The sequence below is a fragment of the Micrasema longulum genome, unplaced genomic scaffold (assembly GCF_059751315.1).
Source record: "Micrasema longulum isolate JH-2025_06_02 unplaced genomic scaffold, ASM5975131v1 h1tg000432l, whole genome shotgun sequence".
Taxonomy (NCBI): domain Eukaryota; kingdom Metazoa; phylum Arthropoda; class Insecta; order Trichoptera; family Brachycentridae; genus Micrasema; species Micrasema longulum.
This window is the reverse complement of record NW_028277632.1, coordinates 147,810-171,824: the sequence shown is the minus strand read 5'-3', so window position 1 is coordinate 171,824 and position 24,015 is coordinate 147,810. Positions and strand designations below refer to the sequence as shown.

Sequence of the window (24,015 nt, the reverse complement as noted above, 5' to 3'; positions counted from 1 at the left end):
CCGCTAAGTAGAATTAAGTCCTTAGATGCGATATACGGTATGTTGTGGACTGGACTGGCATAAAGTGTCAGACTGATAATCTTATTTTCGTGTTACGAAAAATTGATCGAAACCAATGCAGTGTCCTTCGCGATAGGAATAATGGTGATGACAACTATTGTATATGAATTTTAATTGTTCATATATTTTTATATTATCTATTCTTATTTCTAAAATTTACTCTTTTTTCTATATTAAAATTGAAGTCAATAGTTATTTTAATATTTCCATACATTGTTTGTTGTTCGTTCATTATTATAATTGGTTTATTTAAAAAATATTTTTGTATAATTATTTTTTACTGTGTCCATGTGAATGAAGAATACAGTGATGTATAAACTGGATGAAAACAGACTAACATTAAACCCACCGAAAACTGAACAACTGTGGGTGGCTTCAGCCAGACGACAGAATTTGATCCAGGATACGGCTCTACCCAATGTAGGGAGTACCGCTTTACCCAAACTACTAGGAGTTTTACTCAATTCTGACCTATCTCTTGACGCTCAAATTAGTAGAACGATAAGTTCATGCTTCTACCAGCTGAGACAAATTAAATGTATACGCAAAAATTTGCCGGTTGATGCCGCTCGTCAATTAATAAATGCGTTTGTAGTGTCTAGAGTCGATTATTGTAATGGTATCTATGCAGGTCTACCAATGAACAAAATGACTCGCCTACAATCTGTATTGAATGCCACAGCGAGACTTATTTTCGGAATCTCTAAGTTCAGTCATATCACTCCACTACTTCGGGAACTACACTGGCTACGTTTTCCACAGAGGGTCGAATACAAACTCTGTTGGCTTATGTATAAGTCACTGCACAACTCTGCTCCGGAATATCTAAGGGAACTATGCATTCCAGATGAACTAGTTGACATGCGTCTCACGCTTAGATCAGCTATGTCTACGGCGAGAGGAAAAGTTATTATACTCTACGCAAACAGCGCACTAAATTTAGTGAACGCGCATTTGCGGTCGCAGGCCCTATGGCATGGAATGCTCTCCCAGCAGAGGTGCGAGGCTGTGAAAGTGAAGTGATGTTTCGGAAAAAACTTAAAACCCACTTGTTCTCTAAATCATTTGAATAAATCCGTAGCATGTGACAACAAAATAAATTGTTTTAATTAAATTACAAATTTAAAAGCTTCAATTAAATTAATTTAACAATAGAATAACTATGTAAAGCGCCCTTGAGGTGTTTTATTACGAACATGGCGCTATATAAGTTATCCATAATAATAATAATAAGTATGTAAAATAGAACCAGAACCGTGGACGAGTGCTTTCGACTCAATAGCTTCTCTCAGGTAAAATCCCCGACTAAAAAAATCCCGTGGAGATATGTCTGCCTCTTTGTATAGTAATTGGCGCCTTCATCTACCATTTTTGAGGTTCTGTTTCGATTCCTGGCAGGCTAGACGTGAATGATTAATTTTAAAGTTTTTCAAAATACAATTTTTCATTGGTCCTAGCATGGCACCTGGAGCTTATGACTGATTGTCTTACCTTCATATAACAGATGAACGAAAAACGATGCATTTGGTTTATCTATTTTTGCCCGTACGAGGTTAAATAGTAGAGACACAAATGCGCGACTTAATACTGTTATTTTTACATTTTTCCAGATACATTCTGTCTCTGGCCTTGGCTGACCTTCTGGTCATCACAACAAGCCTGCCCTTTACGTCCACGGTCTACACCGTGGAGTCCTGGCCCTGGGGGAGCACCCTTTGTAGACTGTCAGAAACGATCAAGGATGTCTCCATCGGAGTATCAGTCTTCACCCTGACTGCTCTGTCAGCGGACAGGTTCTTCGCGATTGTCAATCCCCTGAAGCGATGGCATGCAAATGGTAAATATATTATTGTTGTATTTAATATTACAATAAAGTACATTTTTTTAGCAACACATTATACAAAATGTTATTAAATATTTGTATACAACAACTTACCGACTGTTCTATGTCTACTGGTTTCGAGACGTAACTGTTTCTTCCAAAATATTTACTTTTAACCGTTTATTAGTTGTATGTACGATTTCAACTCCAATGACTTTATTAAAAGTCATGATTAAAACTGTTTAGGTAATTTGCAAATTCAGAAAAATCGTTATTGTGATGACACCTTATATATTTTGTATGTTCTTTAACACAAATATCGAAAATTCTTGATGCTCTTAAACATTTCTTAAAGTTTTGAAAACTAATGTTCCGTTAATCATAGGTCAAACAACCTTTCAATATAGCCCATTATACGATGTTCCATTGTAATAATCACCCTTAACCCATTAAACTCACCCCCTTCCTTCATTACCTCCCTCTTTTTTGAACTATTTTACCCACAACATAAAATATTTTCAAAACTTTATCAGCGCATGCGCATCAGCGAAATGCATGTTGTGTTGGTTTTATATTTTTGTGCACCAACGAAGGTGTATAGTGAATTTTGCGAGTGGTTTAATTTGTGTCCTGACGAAGAGACGGGAACGTCACGAAACAGGCGGACATAGAAAAGTCGGTAAGTGGTTAAATATTAAGATTTAATAACATTTAGTTAAATGTTTGACCACAAAGTAAATGGTTTAAATATTAATAATAATATATTATTTATTTAATTACTGACCGGCTTTTGAGTTACACGTGCTTTTTTATCAATGTATAATTTACAAATGAGTGTAATTCAATTCTCTAATTTTAAGTATTTGCCTAAATCTTATATGGGTCGAATAATGATTATAATAAAGCTAGTCTTTATTTAGTATTTTATAGTTGTATGGAGTGGCGATTAAGGGGAATTGAAATTTGAAAATTTTATCTTGTTTTCAGAAAATTAGATAAGAGCGGACTTCAGGAAATAATGTTTATTTCATGTTTTTTATTCGTATTTATGGGTTTTTTATGATTTCAAATTTGACAATAATAATGAGTCGAAAATGGTCAAAAAGTGAGTGTTTCAAAAATAAATGTCACAATTTAAGTTTATTTCCACAGAGGAGTGTATTTATTTTTAAAAATTTATGAAATCGAAGTTTTACAATATGACGATGACGCAGAAACAAGGTCCCGATTTGGAAGGTTAATAAAAAACAAACTTTGTATTATTTAGGCGGGTTATTAAAAAAAAAATTAACACTTATAATTCAGTTATTTTTTTTTTAGGCCTCGTGGGTAATGGTCAGCGCATTTGTCTACCACGCAAGAGGTCTCGGGTTCGTTTCCCGACATGGTTGATGTGAAATATTATTTAAAAGGGTGTTTTTACGACTAGAATATTTCATAATCCCTGGACTAGTACCTGAAGCGTAAGACTGAACACATTACTTTCATGTAACAAAAATCATTGAGATACGCTTCGATTGGTGAACCAATGCAGTACCCTATGCACCATTAAGTGCTGAAAGGGACTGATGATGATGATGATTTATAAATATTATACTTGTAAACGTTACATTTTTTATTCTCGACCAAACATTTTAGTCTGCCCTGTAATGCTCATTTATTTTCAGAGATGATTAGATGGAAGTTTAGGCATTTATTGGGCTTTTGACATGTTTTCGGCTGGTTTTGCACCGTTACTACTCTAAGTTTGTTAGATACCCACATGTTACTTTTTTAAAACCTTATCTATTGAGTAAAGGCACCAAATGTGAGCTACCGTTTTATGTTTTTGACTTTAATCTGAAATTTCAAAACAATTTCCGTTTACACAATTTATAAACAATTTATTTGCTTACAATATAAGAGTTGAATAATTGGCATTTCCTCGATAGAGAATATACTAGAGTTTAAGAAAGCACGCACGTACAGTGGTTAAAAGTTGCATTAGCTATTTCTAGGCGGGTCGTGAGCTATATCTGAATACCACCATCCTCAGTAGTTATAACTTCCAAGTATTTGAAGATTTAGACTTTTTCAATTTTGTGCCCATTATTATAGTGAGGAGGAAAAGGGTTGGGACAGGATTTGTTGCTCATCATTCAAATTTTTTGGTATAATCATGAAAACCCAGGTGACCGAACTTTTCCAGTAGTCTGCCAACAGTTTCCTGAAGACCACCAATAGACTTTTTAAGAACCGCCTAGTTTTCTTTCTCAAAGTGGCACAACCTTTAGATTGAGTTAACTTATATACCCCAGTCAGGTGATATTGATTTACATACGGTAAAATCCATCAGCATAACGAATAATAACAGTGCTAGGACGCAGCCTCGCTTTAATATGGTGGAGAGACTATGAACTTATCAATGAAGATCTACTGATTCTCAGACGACAATAATTGCTGTCTACATGTAGCGCCTTTACAACAGCAATGATATTGGAAGGAATTCCGGACGCATCGAGAATTTACCAGATATATGGTCAATGCGGAAAATCGGACTCAACGTATTCCCGGCAGGACAAAGTAGAGGTATACAAATGCAACAAATTGAAGTAATTAAATAATTGACCGAATGTAAATAGTTTTTGAGATAAACAGTTTATATTTGAAGCAATAAGGAAAAAATAATTAATAATCAAATAAACTATATTTCTTTTAGTCCTCTCCTGTCTAGCTTCAAAACTATTGATATCAAATTACCATCCTTGTTAGGAAAGAAGACTTGATTTATTGGGTCCACGTGTAGTATTTAGTGAACATGATAAAAATTAAATAGGAATTAATTCATTAGTTACGTAAACCTTGACGAAGAAGCTTGTTTACTTTGAAACCGGTCGATGGAAAAAAAAATATATAAAAATTAGGGGTTAAAAACAAAGTTTTTTTATTTATTTTATCAGTTTTTGAAATATTTGGAATTTAACGATTTTCAGAAAACTACACGTTTTAGGCGTTTTTGATAAAATAAAAAAAAATTGCGAATTTAATGTCAATAAAGTACTTTTTTAATTATAAATGACCGAGTAACAAAGTTTAATAAGAAATAAAATATCTAAAAACATTAAGAATGTGACTGCTATGGCTAATAATGTTATTTATTTTATTGATAATTTTCACTACATTTACCAAAAAAAATCAGTTTTAAAAAATCAATATGTTATGAAGCGTACAAATTAATAATAAACAATATTTTGAGTTTGTCCAAATTTTTGTAGACAAGGACTGGATTCAACTCCCTGGGGAGCTGTTTATATTGACATATTACAATAGAGATGAAGAACATCCAAGAGAAGGCAATATGGAAGTCTAGGCATCTACAGGGCTTATGACCTGTCAATGGCTGGTTTAAGTGGCCACTTTTATTGTGTATTTTATTTGCCAATTGTTGTTTAATTAGGTATTCATTTGACAGAGGTACTGAGTGAGATTCAATCAACAATGTTTAATAATGTCAAAATGCTCGCAGACTGGCTGGATTTCCTTCCTAGGGAGTTGTTCATGATTAAATTTATTTCAACAGAGAGGGAAAACATTTTTGAGAAGGCAATATGGAAGTCTAGGCATCTACAGGGCTTATGACCTGTCAATGGCTGGTTTAAGTGGCCACTTTACACACTGTGCAACATTTACCATTCCGCCTATATTTGAACATCTATATTTCTTCAATTCTTTCATCTGTTGATGTTTGTGAAGTTAAAGAGCTGAAACTTTTATTTATGCGGGTAAGATTCATCTAATAAAATTATTTCACCTACATACTAGGCAACGCCTGAAAACAGGTCATAAGCCCTGTAGATGCCTAGACTTCCATATTGCCTTCTCTTGAATGTTCTTCATCTCTGTTGTTTTATGTTAATTAATAATAAAACTATTTGCTTTGTAAGCTATCCAAAAAGATATAAAAAATTGATAGTTTTTAGAACAGCGAATTTTGAATTTTGGACTATTAAATAAATCAAATGCATAAAATATTTTTATTTAACATCTTGCTCAATGGGTGCCTCATGTTTTCAAATACAAGTACGAATACGTTTTCTCACTTCAGTTTCTGCGACTCGTGATGAAAAAGTGGTTCACATTTGATCGGCAGCGGCCGTGATTTTTGAGTTCTAGAGAATTTATTGGGGTCGCGAAAACTAAGTTCTCATGTTACCCCAGACATGAAAATCTAACGGAGTTAGATCAGCGCTTCGTTCAAGCCAGGCGATTAACCCTCCTCTTCCTAACAATTTTGTGGGTTAATTCTGTCAAGCCACTGCCTGACATTTATGAGATAATGAGCCCGAGCATCCGCTGGGTAGGAAAATAATGTTATTTCGGGTAACCTCAGGTACGTCAGCCATCAATTGCGGTAAATCATTTTGAAAAAACTCTTCATAATTTTGTCAGTTTAAAATTTGGGGTAAAAAATGTGGGCCAGCCAATTTGTCATTAACAACACCCATCCATACATAGGCAAAAGATCTGCCTTGTAAAACAGCTGGCATCAATTCCACTTTCGGTGTCCAGTAACGTGAATTGTGGTAATTCGTTATGTCATCTCGGTCAAACTTTGACTCATCAATACACAAAATGTTTTTTTTTTAAATCCTCTTCCCCCGTTTCGGCATTAAGCATAAAACCAGAAACTCAAACCACCTCGCTGAATATTTTTCATCTAGGGAATTAACAGGCTGGTAATGCTGATGCACAACAGAGCTAAGTTTCCATTGTGATACACCTAGATCTCGAGCCATGATATTTGTCAACGTATTGGGATGGTCAACGAATTGTTGAAAAATCTCTTTTTCATTTCGCTAAATCCATTTTACAAAATGTCCTACTGAAAAATTTAAAGATTAAATATATTTAAGTGCATTTAATATTATTTTAGCTTTAGATTTAAAACATGTTAAGCTGTTATGTTAGTAACATATTTTATTCATTAAAACACGCAACCGTACGTCCTGTATAACAAACAACTAAAACACATTGTACATTTGTTGATCATTTAATATTTTGCCTGAAAAGAACTATACTACAGTTTTATTTCACGATAAAAAAACACCCTTTTCAATTGCTTATACTACAGTATAAGCAATCGAAAAGGGTGTTTTACAAACATTATAAAATAAAATGTGTTTTTTTTTTAATAGGTTAAGCTTAAGTCTGTGCTTTTTAAATGAATTAAGTTTGTTTCGTATCTGTGAAAACCGAAATCTCATTTTAATTAGGTCTCAGTGATAAGACTTCATAAGGAGGCAAGGTTGATAGTACTATGGAAGAGTAATTGAAGTATTGATTAGCAGAAACCTGAAGCTTTCTGTATCTTAATTAAAAATATACCTGAGAGACATCTTAAAATCAATAGATAACTATTTTTCTTATAATTAAGAGAAAGATGCTAAAAAAACATTAAAATTTGTTAATGTAAGCATTCTTATTGCAAATGCAAATTACAAATATTGTAAATTTATTTATTATTAGGACCAAACATGGAAATCATACGCAAAATAATAAAAAAAAAATTTTTATATAAAAGCGTAAAATTTTGGTTCTTATAAATATAAATACATTACAACAAAAGTGGAGAACATTTAAAAGAAGGAAACACAGAAATCTCGGCATTTACAGGACTTTTGACCATTTTTCGTCTGGTTTAAGTGGCCATTTTACACTTTGCAACATTCACCAATTGACATATTTTTAAACATCCATATTTTTTTAATTCTTCTACTTATAGAAGTAATTCTTCCACATACCCGAAAACCATTATAAAGACCGTAAGTTTTTTTTTTGCAATGTTTTTAGGTCAATAAACGAGTCTTAAATTAATATTTTTGTAATATTATAATATCGTGATTTTAATCGATTTGAATGCTTCAACTTTCACTGCCTCTTTAACTGTGAGTTTGAAAAATGATATACAGAGCCTTTGTCGGAACTTGTCATTCTTCCTCATGGTCATATTACAAACACGAATGGTTTAAAAAACTATAATATCTTGTGTCAAATTCAGTTTTAAAATTTTATGTCCCTAATAGTATTTTTATAAATTTAATTACATCAAATAACATAATCATTATGATTATTTTTCATTTTTCTTAACCCCGGCGCCCTTTTTACAAGTCACCAAAAAAAGATTTTCGTTATCATGTATTTAGCACCGCTTACTTAACCCTCCCTCCCCGGTGATGTGTAGCTAGTACACATTGCGTCCAATAAATATAATGTCTTTATAAAAATAATAAATTTTGGATTAAGATTTTCAGTTCCTTCATTACACATTTACGTATCGACTGAAATAATGGGTGATTAAATAATAAGTACTTATTAGGCATAAAAAAGCATTTTGTCGAAAATCGGGGAAAAATTACAAACATCATCAAAAGTATACTCACATTATACCAATAATACCTGGCGTTACACGTCCACTAAATGAACAGTCACTTAGTTTAGTACTAGCTACTTAGTAGCTCTCGGGAAGTTGGCGAGTTGTTAGCGATAACCAATGGTTTATTCATGTTTTCAGCAGTGAGATTTCAAATATTATCATCTTTGAATTAAACTATGCTCATTTAAATCCATTCCCTATAAATATTACATTTTTCCCTTTTCAAATGTCTTCTTTAAATGTGTAGTGACTACACAGCACCGTAACACGCGGGTATTTTTAGGACAGTAAGAAAAAGGTTGAAGGTTATTAATTTCATCAATTTAATCAAGTCACAGTGAAGGGATTGTTAGTAAGTACTACGTTTGACAATTTCAAAACTAAGAGTTAAAAAGACTACACTACTTCCCTTTGATGGAAAAAGACGGCACAAAATATTTATTCAGCTTATACCCAGAGACATGCAAAATATACTAAATTTACCAACTATGCTGTACATTCCCTTGAAGACGAGAGTTTGGCAAATATATGTCATCATATTATAGGGCATCTCTTGAATCTTCTGAATCAACTTGAATCATTAACAAAATAACAAAGATGGAAGCTACCGCAAAATTATCCGTGACTTGAAATCATTTCAACTGCATGGTGATTTAGACAACAGTGTTTGGGTCGAACTCTCGTCCTTATGTCAGGTTAAAAGTAATAGGTCCATCTACTTTTCAAAGAGTAGTCCCAACGTCTTTGCCATTCGTCCATAGTCAACTCCGCAATACGTTCAAAATCCTCTATTATGGCTTTGTCAAAATATTTTTTTGGTTCCCTCTAATCAACATACAAATTGCTCCCGCACGAGTCAACTCCAAGTCAGGAAACTCAGACCCAAAAGTAGGTAATGCTCCTGTAGAAACAATCCTATAGACCCCCGAGATCATCATCATAGGTAATCTTTGACTAATCAAAATTATTTGATTCACAATTCCAGATTCGGCCTTATGCTATCAGAGTCTGGTTGCATGTCTCAGTTGTAAAACATAGGTGGCTTTATAAATAACCCTGACAGCGTTACTTTTAAGGCCCCAGATAGCTTAAATCTACTTTCTTCCATAAACAGAGCCGCTGTTTTAGATTATGCAGGTTTTGCATGTCAGAGGAACAATCCGGTGTCGTCAATTATCTCTGCCAGATATTTTAATGCACAGAATAATGTTATGCTCTCATTGTTCATTTTAATAGTTGGGATACTATTTTTGCCCAAATTACCTTTCATCGTGAGATTCATAGTCTTATTTGGTAAATAGGAAAGTATATTTCTTACCCCGCACAGTAAAATACCATCATGCGCAACATTGCCCCTCGATTCTAACTCTTTTCAGTTATCTCCAGAGAGTAGCAAAAGAGCGTCATCCATACAAACGACAATGGTACACCCAGTCGGCAAAACCAGCCTAAAGAGATCGTCAGACAATATATCCCACAAAGTAGGATCCAAGATAGAGCCCTGGGGACAACCCATCGTAATCTCATGAGTCACCACAGACGATCCAAAATCCACGGAAATCGTTATATTATTTAAATAACTAGAAATAAACCTAAACAACCCTCTCGGGTAACCCCATGCTTTAAGTGTTACCAATAACATAGGCCACCTTGTGTTATCAAATGTGCCAGATATGTTTAAAAAGATACCTCAAGCGTATTTCCTACCGCAAACGTCACTCCAATTGTTTGTAAATCGTAAAGCATCATCCGTCGATCGTGACATTGTAAAACCAAATTTTCCCTCACAATTCTTCCATCTGTTGATTTAAGCAAAGTTAAAGAACTTAAACCTTTACTGTTGTTAAGAGATTCATCGGATTGAATTATTTTACATACAGGCAACGCCTATATGCTTTCCAATGTTCACACTTATTTTTATACCAGTTAGTTGAATCAATAATATTGCAGTAATTTTAGAATTTTCTAATTTTTGTAGACCAGGCTGGATTTCACTCCCAAAGTTATTAAGATCAAATTTTATTTTTCAAATTGTTGTAGGCAACCATTGCATTTAAGCTAATATTTGCTTCGTCTTCGATCAAGCAGAATAGGAATAACGTTTCTTTTAAATTTACGTCTGTATGCCAATGAGAATGTTGGATATAAAAAAAGTTTTGCTACACCAGGTAAAATTGAAGCATTTAATTGTACGGCGAAGTTTCTCGAAAGCAAATGAAAAAAAATATATTTTAATAGCTACGGGGTTCTACTTTTGAAAATGTCTGCACAATTTAACACACTGTAACGCAATGTAAGCACACCAACGACAACGCATGGCGTTACGGGCTTAGGAATTTCAAAATTATGAAAACTTTAAAAAATCATGTCTATGATAAAACAATACATAAAAATACATATTTTGATCTTCTGGCTTAGTTTGATAGTCTGTTGTAAATATTTATTTTTTTATTCACTGAACTTCTTCATAAAGTATCAATGCGTATATCCCTTTTGCATGAATTCCAAATATTCGTTTACCGCTATAATAAACAACCACACAATTATCTACTATGAACTTACATATTTATTGTAAACGTGGCATCAACAAATTCCAAATTCCCCTATTTTCTTGTTCAACAAAGGTTTACTGCAAGATATCACGCTTGACCCAAATCCCGTTCAGCTTTCGAGAACACACAAATAACATTTTATACTTGAAAGATAGATCTAGTTATACTCTAAGGTTTTAGCAGCACTATCCATTATATTAAAAATCATGATTTTTTTACTTGGCAATCTGTAATGTACTGAATTTTTAGTTAACACCAAGTTTTATCAAAATGCCTTCATCGCATGAGTTTTTTAAATAAATTAATTAAACAAACAATATATCGCATGCTTGTGAAATATATGCTTAAAACTATACATTCAATGACATATAATTCAATAGACACGTTACAAACGCTTATAATTTCGTGGGTAGTTGCTTTCTTCGTCTTAATTTTTTAATGGTTTTTGTCGTTATCAGGCGTGACGCTTCGAATAATAATGCCACTGCGTGTGATTATTCAAATACATTATTACTGAAAAACTAAACAGATATATAAATTCATTCGTAAATACAAAAAAAAAATTGTTTAAGTAGGTAAGAATATACGGTCTGTGGTGGTGCGAAAAAAAATAAAAAAGGATTTTTTAAATTTATTTTTTTCATATATATTTAGTAGCCTTACGTGTCATGTACAAGGCTAAGGTACTTGAAAAAACTCGTTTTTGTTTGTCTTGGAAATGGGATGTTCGATCACTGATTTTGGTTTATTACCTTTATGAGTCCAACCACCATTGTTGCAAAGTTCAAGAACAATGGCGCGTGATATCTACTTTCAACTACATTGTGGATATATGTTAAGGATATTCCATCTTTCCTGCATTCTGCTTCAAGATTATGGCGTTGTAAACTAAAAAATGGGCACTGAAATAACAGATGTTTGATACTCTGTGAAAAAATATCATCGCATGGACAATAGTCATCATTCCTTAATTTATACATATATAGATAACTTCTCATAGCTCCGTGTCCGGTAAAAAATTGGGTCGTTTCGAAAGTACTTTGGTGATGATGATGGAAGTTTGCTGCATCAGCCAGCGTTGGAAAAAACATTTTAGTGATATTATTATTATTGTTCACATTATTTTTATTTGCATTTTTTTTTCGTCACTTTAGACCAAGAGTCCCTATTATTTAATTTAATTGCAACACAGTACACTCAGGCTTGAGAAATATCGTGTTTAATTTTTAGGATCTCACCAGTAATCGAACCCGGAACTCTGTGTATGTGAGGCATAAGTTTAGCTTTTAATTTAGTAGGGTATACCTGGAACAGCAAGTAGGTATTAAGATTACTATGTTAAGTAAAATATTTCAAGTAAATATAATAATTTTTGAGATTGTTTTCAGATAAATTTTGGGTTCAGTTACAATATTTTTTTTCGGTTATGTTCTACTTATTTTTTTAGTAAAAAAAAAATCGATCGAAATCTTATCGACCGTAAGAAGCAGAAAAGATTGATAGGTACGTACTGTTATTACGATTCCCGCTTTTCTTAACAAGTCAAATAAATTCTGATTTTATTGCATCCGTTTTTAAAACAGGAAAATCGAAACAAATTTATGAATTAATTAGGCGTTCTGTTCACCGTTTTAATTTATTTGTTTCCTTTTGAATTTTAAAATGAAACAACCTTTGGAGTCCAAAGCCAAATATAAGAATGTAGTTTTTTTTTATTTCGTTTTGTGGTTCCGTGGAAGTATGGTGAATTCCGAATAAAAGAACTGAGGTTTACTCTACATAACATATACACAAAAGACAGATCAAATATTATAAAATCAACACAAAAACAGTTGGTAAGAGAATACTAATTCGAAATTTAAAAAGTATTTTAAATTTTTTTCTCGGATTTGAGATCTGTACAATAAGACTCTATAACAAATAAATAAAGCTGCTTCGGTGTCTGGGTGTCTCGGAGATCCCCTATGGAGGAACAAACACAATATGATAATCAATGGCAAGGTTAAAATTTACTAAACATGTTGAAAACCAATAGCTACATACATAATTTAGAGCAGATATCTCCAGAACGAAATTTCAACTAAAGATTTTGGAAATGCAAAATAAATTATTCGATGTATTACGGAAAATACGCGACGAGATCGCATAAAAGACACGGACATTCAAAGCACGTATCGTACGGAAGACATCTCATGATGAGGAAAACAGTGAAAGCGATACTGGAATGAACATATCAACAGAATACTGGAAAACAGGCTTCCACGTATCGAACCCAAAAAGGCAGGAAAACCCCAGGCAGACCTCTGAATAGATTACGGGATAGCTCGCAGTCAACCTTCAAATTTTTAGAAATCAGTTTTGTGAATCAATAACTATAAACTTTACTCAATAATTTAAACAAACATAAAATTCAAAGAAACAGAACGGTTTTCGATATGAGAAATTTGGAATAATTTAGTCCTTTACTCTATAGCGAAAGTAAACATAAAGTTATGAATATTTTTATAACAGAACAGTTCTTTAACATACCTTTAATTTCTTTTTTGATTATTTTAAAAATATACCACTAAAAAATTGTGTTTTAAGAATTGAATGTCATATTTCGATTTAAATTATTAAAGAGTTGGAAATTGAATAACGCTTTTTCAAGTTACGTAAAAAAAAGAAACTCATTGTACTCACCTTGAGCTTAATTTTGGGTTTATTGTGAGAAAACCGATAGATGAATTTATTTATTCAAAACTTGGTTGTCGTGTTAACAATTTTTTTGGTTGGTCCTGTTGTCTAAATCAGACTTCGAGAAACTTGTCCATAGGCAAAATTAACACCTTCTCTTTATGGACGAATCTCGAAATGTTTTCTTAGGCAAAAAAGGGTCTCTTTTATTATACGATGTTTTTTTTAAAGCAATACAAACTGTTAACTTCTTGACCCCAAAGAAATCTTGATAGAATTACACCAAAAAGGTCAGATACGATGTTGATTTTACAATGGAGCACTCCAAAATATGCGGTGCTAGAGCGCTTTTTAAAACTTTTTTTTAAACTCACTGTAGTAAAATATTGAAGTCAGGCCGGTCAACCGGGGTGTATAACGTATTTATGTTTATTTGTTGATGGTTTTCAAAAAAAATATTAAAATATTTTAATAAATTAAAAGTAAAAAAGTCGTCTTGTTGTATTGTATCTAATAATTGCTAAAATGTGTCAAGTTCAAGCCTATTATTGTAAGTTTTTTGATGGCGGAAAGGAAATTATATCTGAAATCTTTATTACTTTGTTTTTAACTCTTGTGTGGCTGTGATGTCACATTAGTTGACATACGATACAAGACTTGATAAATCTCTCTAAATTTTTTATGAAGAACTCATATTTTTTATAATCTTCAAATGCACATTTTCACACCGGATTTGGATTGTAAAATTTGTATAACTACGCTGGATATTAATGCAAAAAATATTTATCTTTGCTACGCGAAGAATGAATGTCCGCTAATTCAGCAACACATTTGTATAAGAGAGAGCACGAAGATAGAATTCATAACAAGGAAGACAGAGACGATGTTCTAAGGCGGGTGTTGTGTAAAACAGATCCAGTCTTCAGTCAGTTAATGGCAGTAATAGGGGACGCACGTGCGTAGCATGAGCGGTGTATTTATGATTTTTAACTTATGTTGCTAAAACTGAGCTAAATTATATGTTTATTTGCACAAATTATGGAAAACAAATTATCAAACATTATGTCTTTATGTTTGTTTTTTTTCAAATGTATGAACTTTAGAATATTCCGTCTTTTACTAGTGGTAGCGCGATGTAACATCACTGCCCGCAAAGTAATTATTTACCACAGTCTTTTAAAAGGTAAGGTTTTAAGTATTATAATCAATTTCTTACCGTGTTTTTAGCACATTATATGCAAAGCTCATAAGGTAACAATCGATAGACAAGAGTGAATTTTACCATGAACAGTTCTAGTTAATCGGTGTCAAGTGTAACTGATTTTCATAATCATAATGAAACGATTCTATAGGATTACTGAAAAAGTACTTAATAATAAAAACATAATCAAGTATAACTGAAATACTCCTATTAAATAGATGTGGAATATGAATGAAAGTAAAATCTTTTAATCTCAAACGGTCGTGGTGAAATAAATGTTTGTAAATCGCATCGCATTGCGGCGTTGTTGATATTTTAATTGAATGGTGTGGATAAAAAGTTAAATATTCGTTGAACAATGTAAAATTTTATTTTATTGTTAAAATCCCGCGAAACTCATACAAAATGTGTTAATAAATAATGTTTACTGCTCGGATTAGGAAGCGGGGGAGAGGAGGGCGTGGGGGGTGCGTATGCGGCGCACCTAACTTTCCCCTCCCCACTCCTGGCTTTTTTCCTACAGGAGTAAGCAATCATTCAGTTTTTAAAAATAAATTTTCTTTAAGATTAATCTCAATTCTAAATATTTTTTAACCCTTAAAAGGCTGTGGTAAAAAAATACTTTGCGTGTAAAAGGGTAACATAGTGGAATAGTCGAACAATGGCGGAATTTTCTGGAGTTCACTCATTTGAAAAGAAAACATAAAGGAACACACTGTTTGATCATTTCTTTTTCATAATTGATAAAAATAAAAGTACGATTAAGCCCTGTTCTAGCATCATAAATTATCACTCGTAAATACGCCGGTCATTTTACATGCGTGCACTCCCACTCACTGAAAGAATCTCTTTCACACAAACCCTGGCCACATAGCAGCTGCAGCACAGCAAATTTCAGAAGGTGCAAAAAAAGACTTCGTAGTGATAAGCCTTTGGGTGTAAGTTCAATCCTCGCCTTGGGCTAAGAAAAAATGAGTTTTCCATCGTTGTCTTTCTATTAAATTAGTTAGGTTTTTCGAAATATACAAACGTATAAACAAAAAAAAACAAACAAACAAAAAAAATTATTTAAATTGCCCGTAAAGTAATGCAGGCTACAGTTGTCAAATAAATAAATAAATATTTATGGCTGCACGGAAAACAAAATAATGCATTTAGCTTATCACAACTACATAAGTAATCCGCTTTTGTGTATATTTTAAATTAAACTTTACTGTTAACCATTTTATTTTTAACTTTAGATATCTGAATTATACTATAACAAAGCATAAGGCAGCCTTCTGCCTTGATTTCTACTTTTTGAAAATCATTGCGATTTTGTTTAATACAGTCAACTGCAAATCGGGTAATGTTAGTTTTATTTTTATATAATATTTTTATTTTACACAAATGCGCTCACATCAATAATATTGAGGTAACGAAACAAAAGCTGATCCAAAATCTAGACTAAGTAAAACTTTTTGTATCCAATTTCCCGTAGGGCTGAAGTTCCTCATTAAACATTACTCTAAAGCTAGGGTTTCCGAGGACAGCGGTGCCCGTATTTTAACGGCCGTAGTGAACGGTGATGCAGTGGACAGCCGTCGTAAAGGTGACTAGAGTGTGGTTTTCTAGGAAAACGGTGTTATCAACACCATTTAACACCGTTTTCCTAGGAAACCACTCTCTAATCACCTTTACGATGGCTTTCCACTGCATCACCGTTCACTACGGCCGTTAAAATACGGGCACCGCTGTCCTAGGAAACCCTAGCTTAAGATGCGAAGAATTCACATCTTCATTACTCTTATAATTTGAATATTCATACTTCCATACTAATATTATAAATGGGAAAGTGTGTGTGTTTGTGTTTACTTCACGTCTCAACGGAGCAATCGGTTGACAGCCTGAGAGGTGACAAATAAAATAAGATACTTATTTTCAAACCGAATTTCTAAAAATACAAAGAAAAAAATACGTTTTATAATACTTTATCAATATTGAGCGACATTATTTGAAAATGAAAATGAATAAGGTGAGATGCAAAAAAAAAAATCCATTTGAAATCAGTTGTGAAAATTTGAAGAATTGTTTTAATTTATCTGTTGTATTGTAAACAAAGCAGAAACTTTTTTTTTATCTTAAATAATATTTGATTTAAATTATTTATTGAAAATTATTGGTGGAATTTCATTGTAATGATGTAATAACTTATATTTACATGTAAGTTATTAATTTAAAAATACTTGGTACACTTTCACTTATTTGTTTTACCTGTTTGATTTTATTAAACAAATAAGTGGAAGTGGGTACACTGGTAAAGTATTTTTTAATTAATAACTTACATGTAAATATAAGTTATTACATCATTGAAAAATGATATTGTCAACAATGTTAATGCAAATATTTTGAAAGATGTTCATGGTGAAATTACGGAGTATTTGTTAGTAGAAACAGTCACGGACACAGAACAAAGCACTTCATATCAGGTGGAGTTTCTGAATTCACTAGAGTTGTCAAGTCAGTGTACCCTCGCCTAAACTCGAATTAAAATTAGGCGTTCCGGTAATGACTGTAAAATTAAGATGCACCGAGGTTATCTAATGGCACGAGGCTTCGAGTCAAATATCTTGGACAGAACATAATTTGAGCAACTATTTTGTTAGGGACAGGAAAAGGCGAAAATGTTATTATACCTCGGATTCCAATAGCCCCCATAGACCCCCGTTCCAATTCAAAAGGTAACAGTTCCCTTTTAAGCTTAGATTATGTATGACTATAAACAAAGCGCAAACAATACTGGTTACGGGGGTGCGCTTGAAGAAACCATGCTTCTCCCATGAACGGCTTTGTGTAACATATTTGCGTCTGTCTAATGCTGAAAATCTTCATGTCCTTGCGTCGCATGGAAAGACTGTCAGCATTGTATATTATGTATCTTAGTGTCTTAAAATAGTTAAGTGCTCTATTCAGTGCCCGAGGTCGGTGTCAGTTTGTTTATTTTTTAAATTTTAAATCTTGAAATAGGGTGCACATAAACATATACTTGTGTGTGCTTTAATCTTAACAATGTACATATATTTCATTTTAAAGTTATTTAACTCATATTTTTTAACCTAATGTTTAAATTTTGTTTTTTTCATAAACGTTTATTCCAATTATATAAAAAAGAATTACTGCCATTTATTATAAAATGAAAATTTGTGACTTCGCCTTTTATTAAATGGAAGTCTGATTTGTACTCTTTCTCTGGTATTGTGATCATGTTCACATAGGCTTTGATCTTTTTTTTAATGATCTTTTAAAAAAATAAAAAATATATTATAGAATATTCTTAGTTTATGTGTTAGTACTTTTAATTCATTTGACATCAAATTTACACTTGTGTATCGGTTTTTTTCTTCAAAATGATTCTTAAGGCTTTGTTTTGTAATATAGTTAACTTGTTGAAATTTTCTTGTTTTGATAAAAATAATATGCTGCTACAGTAGTTCATATGTGATTTAATAATTGTTTAATAAATAATTTTCGAATCCTTTTCAAAAAAATTTCTAACTCTTCCCAAAATCGATTTTTTCGCAATCTTTGTGTTTTAATGAAATGTAAGTTTGAAACGCATATTATACTTAAATATTTAATTTCACTTACATCATTAAGTGTTTAATTATCGACTACAATTAACGGCGTTACGTCAATCCTTTTGTTTCCTATAATCATATATTTTTCCCATATTCATAAATTGATATTAACAATTATTACTCCATAAAAAAAATATATTAAGCTAGTGAAATTGTGCATAAAATTTTTCCAAGTTAGGGACTTATCATATCTAGCTTCAATTCACACTGATCATTCTTTCGCGTAAATTGAACACCTAGCTTAAACTATCCACAACTTATATACGTCACAGTAACCAAACACCGTTCTCACATATACCCAATCTGGAGCCTCCACAATCCAAATCGTAGTAGTCCAATTGTTATTAATGATCTTGGCTGTCTCTTAAAATGCGATTTTCTGATGTATGCTGACGATTCAAATATATTGCGTAGAATTGAAACATCAGCTGACCAACAAATGCTCCAAAAAAATCTTGGTACTTCAAGTTCTTGGTGTAATCTGAATGCTAACACCTAAATGTATGAAAATGATACAAAATTACATTTACAAGGAAAAAAATGACAAAAAATATAATTTACGGAATTAATAATATGAGCATTCATTCAGTTCAACATGATTCAAGATCTAGGAATAAATCTTGACTCACCCTTTATATTTTCTTCTCATTTTAATAATATCAAAGAAAAAGCCCTAAAGATGTTAGGATTTATATTCAGAATATGTTAACCTTTTAAATCTGTATCATTGATAATTTGTTTATACAATTAATAAGTTCGTAGTAATTTGGAATTTGGATCTGTAGTCTGGTCACCACATTACTTTACTTGAATCTGTGCAAAAAAATTCTTCATAACCTTACACTTAAATGTAACCTGGGCAGAACGCTTCAGTTTTATGATCAGCGCCTAGAACATTTTGGTCTAGATAAGTTGGAATTTAGGAGACAGATTTTAGACTTGATATATCTTTATAAAATAATTAATTGTAATGTTGATTCCACAATCCGTTTAGAGAACGTACCCCTGAATGTCCCCAGTCGACGTTTGAGATCACACACTCCTTTTTTTCTTCCAACCTTCAATAATAATATGGCTCACTTAAATGCATTTTCACATGTATTAAGATTTTATAATTATGTAGAAAGTAATGCTGATATTCATATCTGTAACGACTCATTAAATAATTTTAGGAGAACTGTAATGCAATATATTAAAATCAAATAGTACTTTTTGTTAGTTAGGTAAAATAATTGGAATTAACTGTTAGTATAATTTAGTTTCACAACTTTCATTATATTTGTAGAATTTTATTAAACTAGTAATTATTAAGAAGAAATTTATGTATTTAAAGATTTTTTACTTATTTGCGCATGTTGTGTTCACATAAAACTAATGAACAATTTCTAAATATAACATCTTCAGATTATTATACGAATTTTGTATGTATTGTTTATCGTTTACAAACCATTAAAAAAAAATCAAACCTAGGACCAACAGAAACAGAAACAGTTTTTTGTATACAGCGATACATTTTTACAATTCACTTTCTTATGATCAAAAGAATATACAAAACATATACGTACTTAAAAAACACCTAAATAAAACAGTTCTTACAGCCAGTGTGACGAGTGATTTGTGATGTTTTTTTATCGAATTTTTATTTAAAGTATTGTGTTATTAAATATAATATCCCTTAATACCAGCACTTTTGGTGATTGGGAATATTTCGTACAAATAAAATATGTAATATAATGTCATATGTAATGTTTAAAATTCTTGTATTTTGTCATAAATAAAAAATAAAATATAACATAAAAGTAAAATTAAATTGTCAAAAACCTCCACGACGTAGTCGTTGTCACTTATAAACCTGCTCTAAGGACTTTAAAGTTCACTCCAAATACAGTATTCACCAGCCTTTGCTTTCTAATCCTTATTTCCTTGTTTATGCGGTCTGAAGCGTCCTCAATCCACGCCGCAGTTGCATTAATTCATTCAACATATCACAAAGAAGCATTTTTAAACAGAGGTCAGTTAAACAATGTTTGATTATGTCCAAATGCTTGCAGACTCGCTGGATTTTTCCCGTAGGGAGTTGTTCATATTTAAATCTATTTTAACAGAGCGGGAAAACATTTCTGAGAGGGGAATATGGAAGTCTAGGCACTGCGTAACATTCACCATTCTACCCATGTTTGAACATCCACTTTTTCTCAACTCTTTTTCCCTCGCCGTTGAAATAAATTTAAATAGAGCTCAGTTCTATTACGGTCTCTATCCGGTACGGTCAAACCAAAAGGTTCAAGTGACTTTCCAGTCTGTGTCTGTTGACTGTTGACAAATACTTCTTTATTTCTTTCTAATATCACGTGAGTAAAGCCGCGAGTAAGCTTTTTAAAAAAAGTAGCTGGAGTCATGAAATTAATACGAATGTGTGTTTGTCTGCTTGTTTGTGTTTAATTTACGTCACAATGAGGCGACCGATCAACGTAATTTTTTGAATTAAGATAGCCAGAGAAAAGTGTCATAAGCTACTCGTCACCCTGAAAAAACGTCATTTCTTTAGCAAAATTCTTAGTGGAAATAGAAAATTTCCTGGAAAAAATCATTCATATTACAACAGAATAACGATGCTACGTCGTTATAGACTTACGACTTGTCCTTTTTTGCAAAGTTCTAGTTTTTTTCCGACATTTTACCTGGAAAATTCCTATTATTAAACGGCAAAACTAATTCATTAGTATTTTCAGTAACAGGCGAGCAAAACAGCAAGTAAAAACTAGTCATATTATATAGCAAAACAAGATGACTGACTTCATGTGATTCGCGTAGGAATATGTCAAGTATAAACAATGCAATAAACGTTCGGGACAATTCGTGTTCCTAGAAGATTCGGGTGAACTCAATAGCTTGCTGTTTTGAGCCCTGTGAGACACAACGGTTTACAACTTTACAGTAAAAGAAAAGTGTTGTGCCTTTAAAACATAACTGTATTATGTTACACCCACTTGACGTAAAATGATGGATAGTACCAAAACTTCATAATAAATATAGTGGGTAGAACGTCTAAATATTTAAAACCATCAGAGCCTTTTTGGTATTGATTTCATTTGACGAAGGCAAAACGAGTGAGTTGCTACTTGATTACGAACGATATTTGTATCGAATGTAAGCGTGATGTTACTTCATTTAAAAATAATATGTTTGTCGGTATTTTGTAAGCTAGGTATTTTTTTATATATTGAGAAATTTGCTGTGTACATATTTTAGAATTATTACAAAATATGGTTTTATAAAAAAATCTCCACCAAAAGCCATAAAAAGTACCACTTAGGATTAAGTTTTATTCATTTTATGCTGAATATTCTCATTCCATCTAATTTTATTTTTGTTTGTTTATTTTGATTCATAAATTGTTCAATTTCGTTCTCGTCCTATTTCATGTTTTTATTTTTCAGGGGGCGGAAGCAGGGCCACAAGAGTAACCCTTGCTGCTACAGCCCTTATTTGGCTAATGGCTATTGTGTGTGCTTTACCCGCAGCAGCGGGCAGCTACGTTCGAGTATTTACAGTTAATCCGACAACTCAGGTAAATTTAAATCTTTATTAAAAACATAAACAAAAATAGGTACATAAACAGATTTCTCGAGAAAGTTGACAGCTTTAAATACTTGAGAGTTCACATAACTGAGGATGGAAGCATTCACAAAGAGCTCGCAACCCGCCTAGGAATATGCTGGATCAACTTTTAATATGATGCGTGCGGTTTGGAACTCTAGTCTATATTCGGTCAAAATGAAATGCTGATTATTTAATTCTTGTATAATGCTAGTACTTCTTCATTGGTGCGTATTTTGGCACTTTACCAAAGCATAGCACACCAAACTTCTTAGTTTTGAGAGTAACTGCTTAAGGAGCATATTATATTACATAAGGTGGTTCAATTTTATAACTAACATCGAAGTCCGAGAACGGATGCAGCAGCTCCAATAACGAGCGTATTGAGTATGCGGTGGTGGACCTAGCTTAGCCATGTGCTGCTCATGTCGCAGGAATACCTAAACCTATGTTGCCTCTTCTTTAAGCCTGCGAGCTCATGCCGTCCTGAAAGACCGTCGATGACGATCTTTCGACTTTATTTGGCAGAATTAAGGGGCGTTGGATTGACGTAAGAGCAAGTCTGTGGGAGGGTCTGTCTTTTATTTTTCCGAAAAAATTCTGAATATGAATTATAGTTTTAAAGTTTAAACAGAAATAGCAAACCATTTGATTTTATTAAGGTCTTATAGCAACTAAATTTTTAACATAGAAATCTTTATATTTATAAAAATATAAAATCAAATTTTAGAATGGCAATAAGGTTTATTATCATTTCCCTTTTTGCACCCAGTGCAAATCGTTAGTAAACCAAAGCAGCGCATTTTGATCAACTGTTACAAAAAGGTATGCGGGTCAGTCTGACGCTTCAGGTGCCAGTCCGGAAATAATAACATATTACAGTTTTAACGAACTTTAAAATAAATATTGAACGTCCACCTTCCTGCCGGGAAAAAAACCCAAGACCTCAAAAATGACAGGCAAACGCACTAAAGTGCTTCACAACGAGGCATACTTATATATCTCCACTCGATTTCTTTTATGACGATTTTTACCTTAGAGTATCTATTGTGTTGAAAACACTCGGCTAGAGTTCAGGTTTTATTTCACACACAGCACCCTGTTCTCCATTTACTTATACACAGTAATAAACTAATGCGGTCGACACGTGCTATTATACGTTTCATACATTTTTGACATTTGTGATATTGTATTTTTTATCCAAAGCTCTCTGAGATAAATTGATGTGCAGTCGACTTTAAACAAAATTGTTTTGACGTTGAAATGACGCGACGGGCGAGTTTTTCCTTTCTGTTAATTGAATTGTGGGAACAAAGAAGGTCATATACCGAAAAAAGCCAATAGTTTTATTTAAACGTAAAATGGCATAAAGCGCCTAGATACCATTGACAATGATTAGGTTTTGTGAAATAAGCGTTATTTTATTTTCAAAAACAATACACTAGACTCAGTAGAGTTTTGCCTAAAAGTTATCGTTAATAACTTATTATCATGTATACCGCTCCAAGTGGGCATAATTCAATTATAGCCTTTTATTGTCTGTCCATATCATTGTCACTATTAAGCGCTTTACTGAACAGGTTTTCTAAATGCTGAATGTATCCTCATAATTTATTTATTTCCCTTATAAGTAAGTGTATATTTGATGCGTTTTTAGAACTGATTTGAAGGCATAAGGTTAATTAAAATATAACAATAAATCAGAAATCCTAAAAGTGACTGGTAGGAAAACGAATTCCCACGCGGTTGTGGGATGAGAAATTGCGGGGGGTGAAGCCCTAGGGCTTCTACAATATTATTAAGCGGAAAGGACTGTATTTCAATTTCAATCATCGATATGCGGTAAGTAGAAAGCAGGTAATCAACAAATGAGATGGATAAGGAATGGATGTCACTAACCTGGTTCGTATTTGATGAAATTGCTGTGGTCCGACTGATCACTTGCAAGCAGCACCAATACTAGGAAAGGCCCCCAATCTGAAGCTGAACACTGGTAGTTGGTGGAAAGAAAGTCTATGATGCGATACACGTTCAACAAAATAAACGCATGATTCACGACACGGCGTCTTATCGTG

The 24,015-nt window shown here is 32.7% G+C and overlaps 1 protein-coding gene across 1 annotated transcript in view; it reads left to right on the top strand.

The window, feature by feature from the left end:
• Positions 1 to 24,015, top strand: part of LOC148281610 (neuropeptide CCHamide-1 receptor-like) — a 120,057-nt gene that overhangs the window by 7,137 nt on the left and 88,905 nt on the right. The window contains exons 2-3 of the mRNA XM_088226453.1: positions 1,671 to 1,897; positions 21,781 to 21,911. Coding sequence (XP_088082579.1) covers positions 1,671 to 1,897; positions 21,781 to 21,911 — 358 coding nt within the window. The remainder of the gene's footprint in view (positions 1 to 1,670; positions 1,898 to 21,780; positions 21,912 to 24,015) is intronic.